A 14,470-nucleotide genomic window follows, 5' to 3' on the forward strand; every position below is an offset into this window, starting at 1 on the left:
TCAGACCTGCCACTGCATGGTCTGTGCGCAGTTTGTAACTGCCATGTCAACATGGCAAGCACACCCACTTGCCAGGCCCTACCCTTCCCTTTTCTTACATATTAGTCACCCCTAACCTCTTGCGTCCGTTCGTCGGCCAACCGCCGTCACGAGCACTACTTCCGTAGTGCTGCAAACATCCTTTGGCCGACGCGGCCACGCCTACTCCGCTTAACTGCCGCACCGTTAAGCGGCTAAGGTAGGCCCAAGGTACTTCTGTGGGCAGGGTGCAGTGTATGTGAAAGGTAGGACATGTCCTGATGTGAGTGGTATGTGCTGATAGTGAAATACTGCCAATTTAGTTTTGTACTATTGAAAGGCTATCTGGCCCATAGGAAAGCATGGGAATTAATTTATAACATCTTATAAATCTAACTCCCCATTGGGGCCAGATAGGAAAATAAAGTTTAATATGCCTGAACTCAGAATCTAAAGATGCACCTTTTAGTAAAGGTGATTTTTACATGCTGTGTTTTGAAATACCACTTTTAGAAAGTAGGTACTTTCTTGCTTAGCCATCCTGTGTCCCTCTACTAGGATGTGGATTGACTGTCTGGCTTTGGAGTCACAGGGGATGGGGATGTGCAGTGGCTCCAGAGAGTCTGATTGGTCAGGCAGGACTGAGCTGAATACAACTTGGTTGCATTTAGAGTAGTGGGTGGAGATTTCCTTGCACCTGAATGGGCCTGGCCTGCCTTCCACAATCCTGTCTCCACCCCCTGCCAGGAAGCTGGGCCAGAGAGGACGGAACTAGTTTGGACTAAGCACAGGCACTCTCTGCCTGAGAGGACAAAGGATTTTGGGTATAAATATTGGGGCCCAGACCCCATAACTTTAGCATTCTTTTGATACAAAGAATACTGCCAAGAAGAAGAGCTGCAGAAGCTGTAATGAGGGACCACCACATTGCTGTGTGCCTTGCTGTGTTGACCTGCAGTGGCTGCTCCTGTCTTGGGCAGTAAAAGGACTGGGCTGAACTTTCTGCAATTTCTTTTTGTGAGTTTCTTCAAGGGCTTGAGGTAGAGCTTGCCCCCTGTTCAACAAGTCTCAGGAACAGCAAAGTTTTCAAGTTCTTCTGCCATCAGCACCAGGGACTGTTTGTTTTGTGCTGAAACAGAAGAAAAAGAAACGCGACACCATCTACGACACCGCTGCCGACTCCGTGTCCTGACTCACACCGCAGAGGGAATCGCCACAATGCCGCACTGCAACCCTGGTCTCACCTACGATGCCACCTGACGCTGCCACCGAGCCACTGCTTGCACCTCGACCTATGGGCACCGCACTCTGCACCGCCTTGCTTCACACTGTCGCCTTGGTATTCCCGACGATGACGATCCACGCCGACATCAACGATGCTGCTGCTTGCACCGTGGTTTGAGGGCACAACTCACTGTCCTCATCCCGCACCGCAGCCTTGGCCTACCGATGCCTGCACCATCGACTCCAGTTCGTCAGCCGACGACAGCGCTTCCGCAACGACGACACCGCTACATGCACTGTAACCTGCCAACACCGTGACGAGCACTGCACCCTGGTCTCACCGATGCCGCTGGGCGATCGTCACCGAGTTGGTGCCTGCACCACGACCTGAGGGCCCGATAACTCCTGCACCGACTTCCGGAACCGACGTCTGCGGATGCTGGCCCTTCGAGGCTCATCGAGAGGTTGCCGACACCCTACATTTCTAAAGGTACTATTTCGCAGGTCTTCCCGACACTGTAGCTGGCCCGCGATGCCTCTGTCAGCCAGAACTGTTTGGATTTGTTGTTTGGAGATGCCTTGATAGCCCCAGACAGAGCTATCGACTTCAAGGAACTATATTTCAAGTCTGTTTTGATGACTGAAGATTTCTAAGTACTATATTGTGGATTTTTATCGTTTTTGGTCTTACTTTGGATATATAAAAAATATTGGATATTTTTCTAAACTGGTGTGGTGTCCTTTTGTAGTGCTTTCACTGTATTACTGTTTGTTATGTGCAAGTGCTTTACACACCGCCTCTAAGAGAAGCTACCAAGGGAGTGAGGTGAGCAGGGGGTATTTTAGAACTGTTACTCCCTTATCCTGACTAGAAGGCAGGGTCCTTACTTGGACAAAGGTGCAAACCCTTGCCAACTAGAGACCCCCATTTCTAACAACGACAATGCCACAGGACCTCACACTGCAGCCTTTCCGCATCCCGGAACCAACGCATCGCTTTGGCTGATTACACTTCTTCAACTCAGATCCACACAACGTTCCGCAACCAGGATTTAAGATACTAACTAAGGGCTAACTGTGTCGCTATAGCCAGCCCTAGCTCCATCACAGTCGGCCTGAACCTTTGATGTTGTTCCGGTCCGGCGCAACCAGATGTCCTTTGTTGGCCCTTTGTGCTTTCTGGTGCTATTTTACCATAACATTTTACAATGCAATATCTCCAGTTTCCCTGATTGGATTTGGGTTGTTTTGGTCTATTCGTTTACTTTTCTAAACCTAGTGTGGGATCTTTTTGTGTTGTATTTTCACTGCTTTTACTGTTTGAAGTGCTGCACAAATACTTTACACCCACATTGCCTCTAAGTTTAGCCTGACTGCTCTGTACCAAGCTACCAGAGGGTGAGCACAGGTTAAATCAAGGTTTGCCTGCCTCTTTCCCTGACTAGGAGTGTGGCTACTGCTTGACCAGGACTCATACCCCAGTCAACCATTAACTCAATTTCTAAGAGATCTCAAACATTAATCACAAAAAACGTATGAAATACTCAAATCATAAAAAATCGAAATGACAATAAATTATCTCAAAGACATATACATTCAGAAGTATCCATTACATACATTGTATTATCAAACCTAAAAAAAACGTAAAAAGTATCCGTTATATATTAGTCCTTTTGAATCAAAATGCAAACATATAGCGAGTAAGCTTCTAAACCTGTCTGTCTCCCTGGGTGGAATAGCTCTTCGCATCTACTTATGCGCTCCAGGGTGTGCAACTCCACTTCTTGGTGGAGCAGGAAAAAGTGAAGCTAGCCAAGCAGCGGCAGTAGTTCTTTGTAGAGCACCTCATTGTGGCTTTTCCCATATGGCCGATCCCTTGACTTTAAAGGCCACGGATGATTAGCAGGCTATACTTCTCACTAGTCACCGGGATGTTCTCACGGTATGGGACATGGTGAATGTACAACTGGAATGTAATTGCTTTCCCGCTCCATTCTCAAACATTTGTTTTAACTGTGAGTTAAAAGCTAGTAATGGATGAACACATGTTCCAACGCTTGAGGGAAGCTAGGTATGTAATTGTGGGCTCTCTTTTCACTGACAGACAGATTGAGACTTCCCAGGATATTAAGACGTATAATATCATGCCGCAAACTGAGCGATTCCAATATCTGCAGTTCTGGCATTGGATGTCACAGCCATAAGTCACGACCACTCACTGAGTCTGAACAATGACCCAAAGAAGGAACTCACAATAGGTATGCAATCTTAACATTGTAGAAAATACTACAATTGGTGGCGGAAATAAGTAAGAACTAAGGCCAGCAATACTGGGAGAAGAAATTGGGGAAAGAGCTATGTAACAAGAAGTGGCGAAGATCTATGAGAAGGCACTAGCATTTATCTACAATGTAATGGGACGGAAAGGCAATATAGGCTTCTTACATACTGGTACCACACACCTGAAAATTAGCAGCATGTGACGAGTCAAAACCAAACATGAAGGAAACGATATGGTGTAACATGCGCCCTCACACATCTACTTTGTACAATCTAACTAGCATAGCAGTATTTACTATGTTATAGCACCATCTGTTCTCTGGCTGTCATAAAATAATTTTTAAGATGGTCCAGCAGTAAACTGCTATGCGAACAGGCCGGCGAGGATATGTCATGCTGTAGGAACAGTAGATTTGTCCCCAGTGGTGGCACCATTAAACGAGAAAATTATAATGTAGAATTTCCATCAACTAGAGAATATTCATCAATATTCACAGCGGTACTTGGAGGGTCCTGACTATACGTGTTAGCCAGTTATTTCAGGGAATGCATGTGTGTTTGTGTGGTGTAGTTAGACTGGAAAAAACTACACGCACACTGTGCTGCTTTGGATACCACAGTTGTGTTTCTCCAACACATTGGCAAATTTATTATCTTTCCGCCGTCTACTTTGCCACTTGGATCTCCCAACCGAAGAGACACAGTATAGCCATAATAAGATATAGCATTGAGTCCAGAGATGTTTAAGGCATGGGCAAAGTGGGCAGTGGCCAGGGCCCTAGCCGTGGGGCGGAGCAAGGGGGACAGGGGGAGGCAGTTGGGTTCTGCAGAGAGTCTTGCCCTGAAGACCTTGAATAACTCTTAAACAGACTGTTTTAAATATAATTTTCCTTTAAGTTATTTTTAATGTGGGTGGTTGGTGAGGGTCTATTCCAGACATTTTGCTGAGAAACGTTGTGTTTATGTCTCATGCAGCATCCATAAAAAATATTTTTTTAAATCAAAACAGGACCTCGCATATGAGAAATGGGAGAGTGTCACAGAGATTATTTGCAGTAATATTAGTGAGTTGCTGCTGTGTTACAGAATTGAAAACACACGTTAGTATCCCTGAATATTAGATGTAAACACATTTAGAATCTGTATCAGTGTGCCTGCGCATTGTCAGTGACATCGTCAACGAAGGCATGAGAGAGCTGAAATTGGATCATAAATTCAACAGGGGCCCTTAAAATACTTTTGGCCAAGGGGCCCCAAAATCCTTAAGATGTGCCTGAATGAGGATGCTATGCGCATTGATTCTTTTCTCCACAGCGTTTCTTCTTGGCATTGCATTTTGCAGGTATTGTGAGTTGCCCAAATAATAGGTGAGAGATAAACCTGCAATCAGTATTAATAAATGCTCCAGATACAAGGTACAAGCTCAGTCAGCTAAATAAACAGTGTTGAACGTCAGAGCTCTTGATCTATGTCTACAAACCAGCGTGTTGCAACACGCCAGTGAGTTTCTGTTGATTCTGTGCTTTGTGTGTCAAAGGCTTCGTTGCCTAAATCACATTTGCAAGTTTTCACTTTGGCTACAAAACATGCAGGTATTAGGAATCTGCATGCAGGAATCCTGTACTCTTGAGTCAAATTATTGACAAATGTGAATATCACAAATACAAATGTATGTGTGTTAAAAAATACTTACAGTGATTTTATTCAGTGTAAATGTAGTGTATTCACGTTTATCTCTTTTCGTTCATAAACCGGCAGCCAGTGGAAATGATTGCTGTAATATTTAATCAAATCTTGTTTCCTTTCCATGTCATTTGATATTTGTTAAAGAAAGTTGCTTACAGTCAATTCAGATATAAACAGAGGGATTTTGAATGTTTGTGTAAGGATTTCCTCTTCTGCTCACAATACCAGGTCCTGCTTCCGCAGCACTTTTGCCGTGTCCTTTGACAACAGCTGCAAGTCCAGTGATAAACAAACGTCGACTTGCTGTTCCCTAATAATAGTATTCTTTAGCCACTGGCTCGACTGATAGTGTTGAAATGTTGGCTGCACCTTGAGGGAATGCTTAGATTGCTGTCTTTTCATTTCCTACTTTTATTGATGGATAATGGCTAGGGATTCATGCTTTTCTATTTACTTTTTGATTTAGAATCCAGGAACTTAAAGAGCTTGGAGATCTGGCTGCACACTGGGAGAATCTACGTCAGAGCGTCATTACTCACTACGAGCAGATGGTGAGCATGTATCAGAGCACGCTTACTGAACTCGTGAAAAACCCAGGTACAAACATGATTTTTTTTCTTCCTTTGAAATGTTGTTCAAGACAGCTGAATTAAATAATGCAAGACCGGAGGGCTGAGATAGGGTGGTGGCACAGGGCTAGGCAGGAAATGCATATTGCATCAGTCGGTGTTGCGCAAAAACCAGGTCACACAAATAAATGAAGTACTGGATAGAACACATTTCACTGAAATGCATACAGCTGCATGCACACCATCCTGTAGACAAAGATATGCATAGATAAGCGCTTAAAAGGTGTCGCTATTTTTTCTGAAAGTCGCTTTCCTGAGCCACAAAGAAATACCGGCTGCGAAAAGTAGTTAATACAGAAGAAAAACCCTCACTTCTGACCCTTCAACGCCTAACTCTGAGAGCCAGGTTGCAGTCCTGCCTGAGTGGGCTGATGAACTCTAGCACCATACTACCAAAAAGGTGATTTTTCTAGTTTCTTTACATGCCAGTCAAGGACACTAGTGGAGTACTTCTCGGATTGTAAACTGACCACTTCAGCAAAATATTAACCAATTCCTCTGAGCTGCTACCAATTGACGTTAATTATTTCACTGCAACCAGGTGATTCCTCCTTACCTCCCTGATGCTGGGGTGTCAAGTACATTGAACAAAACACACGTTAAAAAGATGTCAAACTGGCAGATCACAAACACGTGGCAAACAGCCAATGAAGAGACTGGTTTTATGTTGTACAACTTGCATATTTTTTTAGGTCTACACATAATACCACAGTGTCAAGAACAGTGAGATTTATCAGATATTATGAAGAGGCAATGCCCCATGGTATTCTAGCATGTGCCCTCTGCCAAATTGTACTTTTTATATAGTGCAGTATAGAGTTCATCAGTGTGCTGTGCTGGCTCTAGGACAGGAGATGAAGGAGAAAGTGGTCAGGGAGCTGCATTCATCTGATGTGATGCTGCAGCAACCACTTTCCTAGTTCAGTATCGGAAAATAAACTTTTGCCCCTTGAATTACCCCTGCACATGCTCAGTGGTTAATTTGTAAAAAAAACATAAGTGCCAGGGTGATCATCAGATGGCAGCTTGCATCAGCTCATTTCTTCTGTTAGCGTCGCCTAAAACAGAACCAACTAATAACCATGAGTGGGGAGAGGGTGTGGTGTAATGGCCAGAGCTGCTGACAGCAGAGCTGGGAACTAGGTTTGAGTCTCAACGACGGCTCAACATCCTATGATTCTGGGCAAATCACTTAATCTCGCCGTGCTTACCATAAAAACATGTGTCCTTAACTGGTGCTCATGAAAAGCACCGGTGTTGATGATTAAGTGCCAGTGATGCACCGTAAACCACCGGCTCAAATTAAGCACTGCACCTGCTGTTGTGTTTCATCAACCATTAACAATGAAAAATATTAATGAAAAACACGTTTTATTTCATGATCATGAAATAAAACGTGTTTTTCATGATTCTGAGAATTACTACACCAATCGTCTGCAGCAGCAAGAATCAGTCTGGTTGTCAAGATGGGCTGCTCAGGTCGTAGATTGAAGTACCGCCATTCTGCAGTCATTTAAATCCTGTACTTGAGCCTCCTCTCTCTGCTGAAGTCTCAAACCTCTGTGAAACTATTCAGCCCTGAGGTACACCCCACTCCCCTCTGCACCATAGATCATACCATTCCTGGCAGTTTTAATCGTCCATAATCGTCCAGCACTATGCACCAGCCCCTGTGACTCCCCTCTTCCTCCATACTTCTTACCTGATGACTGTGAGTAGGATTGCAGGCAGTCACACTATACTGGGCATCCTGGAACTCATCATGCAACAAAGGCTGGGGATTGATACCTGATATTTACCATTTTCGAAGGTGGGTGAAGTCTCTGGATTTGCCCCGCTTAACCAATGGCAAAGTGTAGGAAAGTAGGATCTGCTTTCATGGTTACCCCCACTTTTGGCTGGTGTCACTGTTTTTCTGACTAGTTTGACTGGGATCCTGCTAATCAGGACCCAGTCACTGTGCTCTCTCCCTAAATTGGACTACGATTAGTACTATGGTACCTTCCTAATTGGCTACTGGTGTGCCCTTCAAAGTCCCTCGTATATGGTACTAAGGTACCCATTGCATAGGTACACCAGCAGTCTCCCATGAGCTGCAGCATGTCTTGTGCCACCCATGAGAGACCACTCAAACTGTGACTACAGGTCTGCCGTTGGAGCCTGTGTGAGCTGATGCTAGCACCACTCACAATATATTGACGTTTTCTTATATCTGAGGTCACTGCACTTAAAACCTACAAGTCACCCCTAGGGTAGACCTTTCCATCCTGAAGGCAGGGTGCTTGGTTATAAGTGTGAGGGTGCCCTGCATGAGCAGGACAGTGCCTACAAACCCAGGAGTCGATTCTCAAGGCTTTGTGAGTGCAGTCAGCCACTTTATGCATATAATGGACATCAAATCAATTATGAGATGTCTATATATTGGCTTCACTGAAACCAGTCATGTTTTTTATCAAACATGTTGGAATCCTACCCCAACATCGATTCCAGTGTCGGATGTAGGACCCCATGTACTGGGGGGCTCCCTTATGGAACCCCCCTGTGTTCCGGATACCAGCCTTTCAGGGTCTAACAGCAAGCTAGTGCCGCTACTGACCACAGACACAATTCTGCCCTCCTGCTGCTGAGCCATGCTAGAGCAGGGGAAGGTAGAACAATAGGCTTCCTGTCACAAGGAGGAGTGACCACCTCCCAGACAGGATTTAGTTAATTGGGCTGGGGTGGGGGCGCTTGCGAGCACCACCAAACTGCCAAAGAGGCCTGGGAGGAGCTCACCTGGTGGCTCTCCTACATGGAGGCGTGGAATGATCGTGCCATTTGTGACTCTCAACCAGACCTCCTAAACGAGTCAGATGCCAGGGGTGCGGGCTGGAGGGCTCGTTGTGGAGAGTTCACCACTGGCGGCAGATTGTCCGTCACTGAATAGTTGCTCCATATCAATTGCCTAGAGTTGATGGCGGGGTCCGGTCCGGTGTTGGACCAAGAATTGGGTGCAACCTTGTGTTCTCCTAAAATTGGACAATGTGGTGGCGGTTTTCCATATCAACCGTTTGGGGAGCACACAGTCCAAGGCCCTGGTGGATCTAGTCCAAAACTTCTGGGAGTACTGCCAGGAGCATCAAATCTCAGTGACAGCAGGGCATCTCCTGGGTTCGGCCAACCAAGTGGTGGATTGGCTGTCCTGTCATCTTCAGGACTCGAGTCTGTGAAGATTGTTTCCTCCAGTGTTCCAGTCTTTTCTCTCGCTTTCGGGCCCATTCACGATTGACCTATTTTCGTCATGCCTCGATCACCAAGTTCCCTGGTACTTCAGCTGGAGTCCAGACCCCCTTTCGCCATGATCATGAGGCTGACGACTCGCTTCCAGCAGAAAGCAGATTTAGTAGTAATTACCCCGGTATGGAGGTTGCAAGTGTGGTTTCCAGTTCTGATGGAACTTTCCAGGGCTTCTCAAATCTGTCTACCCCCATTGCCTCATCTCCTGGGCAATCCAGCTGGCAATCCTCACCCTCTGGTCTGCCGCTTAGGGCATGCAGGATTACCGAACTCTATGGCAAGTCCCGGGCCTTTCCAGATGCAGCGGATCTCCTCCCCTGAGCAAGGGCAGACAGTATGGTTAAACGATACCGCTCGGCCTGGTCTCGCTCTTTGGGTTGGTGTCTGCGAGAGAGTTTGGATCCCATGGGGGCAGCCATTGTTCATGTCCTCAACTTCCCAGCCTCCCAGGCGGCAGAGGGTATGGCTTATATTTCAGTCAATACCTTCCTTTTGTCGATCTCAGCGGGGCACACGGCAGTTGCGGGCAACCCTGTTGGAGAACACCCATTGGTCAAAAAGTTGCTCTGCTGGATTCGGCATTCCCTCCCACCGGAACCTAGGTATTCTGTCCTTTGGGACGTTAATAAATTCTTGAATTGATTGTCAGGGTGGCCAAGCAATAAGTATCTCTCTCACAAGCAACTATCAGCCAAATTTGCCATGCTCCTGTGTCTGATCTCTTGCAGGAGAGTATCAGATGTCAGGGCCCTGGATATTATGGGATGATCCCTCACATCAGATTGGGTCACCTTTCATGTGGCTCGTAGGACGAAGAGCCAGTCTCTGGTGAAATCTTACCTCACTTTTTCAGGAATGCCCAGGCTGTGTGCGGTGAAGTGCATTAAGGCCTACGAGGCCAAGATGGCAGAGCTGAGGCCACATGGGGAGAAACAACTCCTGATTGCTCTGAGGAAACCCTTTAAGGCGGTCTCTTCCCAGACCATAGCGAGATGGGCTTGGCGGATTATGCAGTAGACTGGCATTGACACCACGGTTTTTGGTGCACGTTCAGTGCGATGCTCTATGGCCTCAAAAATTCTTGTGTATGACCTCGCTTAGAGGATATCTTGAATGCTGCAGACTGGAAATTAGACTGAACCTTTAAGAGGTTCTACTTTAAGCCATTCTCCTCCATTGCATCTCTGGTGGTTGATAAGCTTTGAATTCGCGGAATCCTCGAAAAACTTCCTAGCTTTCGGAACAGAAAGTTTAAATTCTTTTAAGGACACGGATTATGTCATGGTCCGCCGGGGTTATCGGATCTATGTCTAGGCATAAGTAAAAAATATCCTGGTCTCTGTGATAACCTATTGCGTCATTGTGTTTGCCCTCTGCTGATTCACCACAGAGTTGTTTCTGGGTTTTCACTATGGTTCTCTGACTTATAGGGTTGGAGTCGTCTAAGCAGTAGTAAGAATCTTCCATTGTCAGATTTGTCACAGGAAAAAAGAAGAGGTTCAACGAGGGACAATGCCGGTTACAGAGGTTGAAGGATCCTGATTGGATGGACTTGTTTTGTTTAGAACGTCATGTTTTCCCTAGGATCATGGGAAACGAAGTCCAATGCTGCTGTTAGAAAAAAAGAAGAAAGAAATGCCTAGTCCTCGCCTCCATGTTCTTAATAGAACTGAAACTTTCCGTTACGAAAGCTAGGACATTTTTCATTCACAGTCCTCAGTCCCATCTTACCCCTCTCCAGTGTGAATAGAAAAACTCATGCAGCCTGAGCCCTCTTCTAATTAAAATAAGTATGTTGGAATCAGATTTTTCCCAAAATATATGTCCGATCCTAGATAATAATCTTTTTATGAAGGAAGAATCACTGAAGGGGTGGGGGCGGGAAGATGTTCACTTTACTTCATTTTACCCGATAACAAAATTCCAGAATTCTGTTTTGCTTACATTGAAATGCAGGGTAAAAGTATGATGAACTATATTGGAATGCAATATTGATGTTTCCAAGTATTCTTTAAAGGTGTTAGCAATATTTTCTTATAAAACAATGTATTTCTTGATGATCATGACACAGTAAAAACCTAGGGCCTCATTTATTTAATGGCGGGCGGGCCATTGTTCCTCCAGGGCCACGGAGTGAATACCTCCATTGCCCTGGTGGAGGCCCCCAAATGCCAAATGTATAAATGCTGGTGGTCATTTATAAAGCACTGCCAGGAACCGCCGTCAATGCAATCCAATGTTTAGTGCCTGGCTGTGTCAGTATGACTTAACCCTGCACCAAACAGTATTCTTTTTTATTATAAAAAAGAAAATCGCAAAACTGCATTTTCTTTTTCAAAATAAAAAAAAATAATGTTCCCCTCACTATGGGTGTTATCTCCCATGGGGGTAGGGCATTATTTACATTTTACTATCCCTCACCACCAGGGTTTGCCTGGCTGTGCCGGAGAGCAAAACAATTACTACATCTATGCCCATCCTGATTGGGTGGTCGGACATGTAGCCATTTCTCTGACGGCCCTTACTCCGTCGGACCGTCGGGAGGTTTGCCTATGGTAGTGACAGAGTAGTCACCACCGCAGCCAAACTGACGGTCCACCTGCATTTAAATCAGGAGGACAGACCTTCATGTTCGTGGTAAGTATACTATATCTCCATTGCGACGGAGTATGCATACCGTCAATATATAAATCAGGCCCCTAGTCTTCTTTTTTAAACAAGGAAAACACATAATTGAACGTTTTCCCTTCAAACCCTATGGCACTCTGTACTTGATCCCATTCCTCTGCAAAGTTTTTAACTATGTTGTTTGATTGCAACTCTTCAAAATTGTCTCGATACAGATCTCTGTCTGCTCGCACCTGCCTGCATGCCTGTCTGACTTCCTATCTTTATATATCTCTGCGAACCTACCCATCGGTTTTTCTAAACTGTTTGACTCGTGTTTTTTAACTTTCATTTAATACATTTTTTATCACATTACATTCAGTTAGAATTTTATACCAAAGTTTCCGACACATACCATTCTCTAAACACAACAGCTGTTGTGTTCTGGTGTGGCGAAGTACATCCTTAAATGATTTATAGCCCTAGTTGTTTGCTATGTGTTCCAAGAACGAGTGTCCTAATTTCATTTCCTTTAGGGTATTATGGGTAAACATGGACGGGACACACGTGTAGAAAGAAACAATGAACCACAGAGTTTAGTGGAGAGATAAATATTAAGGCATGGATGGAGACGTGTTGCCGGAAGCCTAGAGGACATAGCTACAGTGATATTTGGACATTTAGGCACAAAAACAGGGAGGCAAAGGGAGTGTCAAACAGTTAATGGGAGAGATGGAATCAGAGAGACATGAGCACTGATGTCTGAAGTTTGTGACTCAGTAACAAGTGTTATGTGGGCACCAACTTCTCCAGTGTGGAGAACCACAACCCCACATGGCACCAAAAACACTCAATTAGGCTAGGCAGAAGTTTGAAAGACAAGAACCCCCTGCCCTCCATGAGGAACCTATGGAAGGGAAAGGTTACAATCAGCGGATGATGCTGATCTCTGCCGCATGTGTTCAGGGGAAAGGTGAAGTACCCCTTCCCTACATGCAGAGAATTACTGCACAGAAAACCCCACAAAATACAGGCAACACTACCACTCTCACGCTGACTAGGTGGGAGGCCACAGACTCCTTTTACCCATGGAGCCCCAACCCATTTAAAAGCCCTCTTCAGACAAAACCCAAGTAACCGCCAAATGCAGCACTATAGCAAGAATTTGTAACGTAACGTAACACGCTATAAATGCCTCAGTGTGGCGAAGAGCACGCAGTGTGCTTCCCAGACCTTCAATGGATATCTATAAGTGGTGAGTGGCTACAGTCGAGGAGTACCGGATAAGGAGATAAGTAAAGTGTTTAAGGTGGCTCATTTACTGATCAGTCGCTGTAGACATTTGTAAGTATTCTGCTGGTCACAAGTTATAATCCTGATAAAGCTCACTCAGCCACTCATGCTTCTGAGACAATGCACAAGGGACTTCTATGGACAGAATAGTGTATTAGGTGGATGGTTTTTCTTGAAAGCCTAAAGGGGGATGGCTTATCTAAGGTCTTGAAAGGAAGCTTGGATTAGATAATTCAGAAGCGGTCGACAGCATGGATGATAACCTCTTAGTAACTAATTTAGTGGGAAACAAGTTTACTATCTAGCCATTAACCCAAAATATATCCCAGCAGTGAGTAGAATGAAACACCAATGCAGTCTAAAGTCTTCAATTCGAACTCACCCATGTCAAAATCGTTCTCCTGTGAAGTCTGTAAAGTACCAGGATAAGTCTAAAATTAAAAACATCCAAGGTCATTTAGCTAGTGTTGGGCGATCTACCGAACCAACAGGTCATCGGATGGAGGACATGGGCTCCACTCCCCTGGCAAAGAACTGACAGCCAAAATCAGTGATCGCCGTCAGGCAGGCAAGAACCTCTGTGCCTTCAGCAGAGCCTCTGATGCCACTATGCCACTATGCCACTGAAATTACTGAACTTTGTCAAGCGAGTGCCATGTTTGTTGTGCCCGCTTAACAAAGATTTATGTTTTCTTGAAACTGATTTTCTTGAAAACCAAACAAAAAACAATGGCCTTATTGCCACGCTTGTATGTGGGACTTCAAATCCCAGGTGGCATTGAGAAAACCTGCGCCCAAGACACGCCCAATGGAGGCGGGGAAGTATAGAAATAAAAACCTGAATTTACATACAAGCCTCAGATGTCGTTTTGTCAGCAGCCCCGAGGAAGAGGTGGTGACACCTTGAAAACCTTGAAACGCTTTGGCACATCAAACAAAGGTGGACCAAGAAGGCAGGCTGCAAGTGAAGGCTGGAGGGTCAGAGCGCTGTTGTGAGCGCTCTCAAATTCTTCAGGGCAACTTTGGTTTGAATAAATATATATATATATATATATATATATATGTATATATATATATATATATAAATTCACTGAAAAAACCATAGGTTATAGACCATATATAGTTAGGAATTAGCATTTACAAAACCTTGAAAATTCACTGAAAAAACCATAGGTTATAGACCATATATAGTTAGGAATTAGCATTTACAAAACCTTGAAAATTCACTGAAAAAACCATAGGTTATAGACCATATATAGTTAGGAATTAGCATTTAAAAAACCTTATTTTACTCACACAAAACCATTGAAATTCCATATATAGTTAGTTGCACTAACTATATATCGCGCACCCGCAATCCACTGCTGATGATGTCACATATTACATCATTCATGACATGGTCAGTGACATCACTGATGACATCACTGATGACATCTCAAATGACATCACTGATGACA

General features: G+C 44.7%; 1 protein-coding gene across 2 annotated transcripts in view; it reads left to right on the forward strand.

Moving 5' to 3' along the window:
* The window catches only part of INPP4B (inositol polyphosphate-4-phosphatase type II B), a 1,970,577-nt gene that overhangs the window by 1,003,644 nt on the left and 952,463 nt on the right, over positions 1–14,470 (forward strand). For both annotated transcript variants that reach the window (XM_078676858.1, XM_078676856.1), the window contains one exon: positions 5,675–5,805. In XM_078676858.1, coding sequence (XP_078532984.1) covers positions 5,675–5,805 — 131 coding nt within the window. The remainder of the gene's footprint in view (positions 1–5,674; positions 5,806–14,470) is intronic.

Source organism: Lissotriton helveticus, chromosome 2_1 (genome assembly GCF_964261635.1).
Source record: "Lissotriton helveticus chromosome 2_1, aLisHel1.1, whole genome shotgun sequence".
Classification (NCBI taxonomy): domain Eukaryota; kingdom Metazoa; phylum Chordata; class Amphibia; order Caudata; family Salamandridae; genus Lissotriton; species Lissotriton helveticus.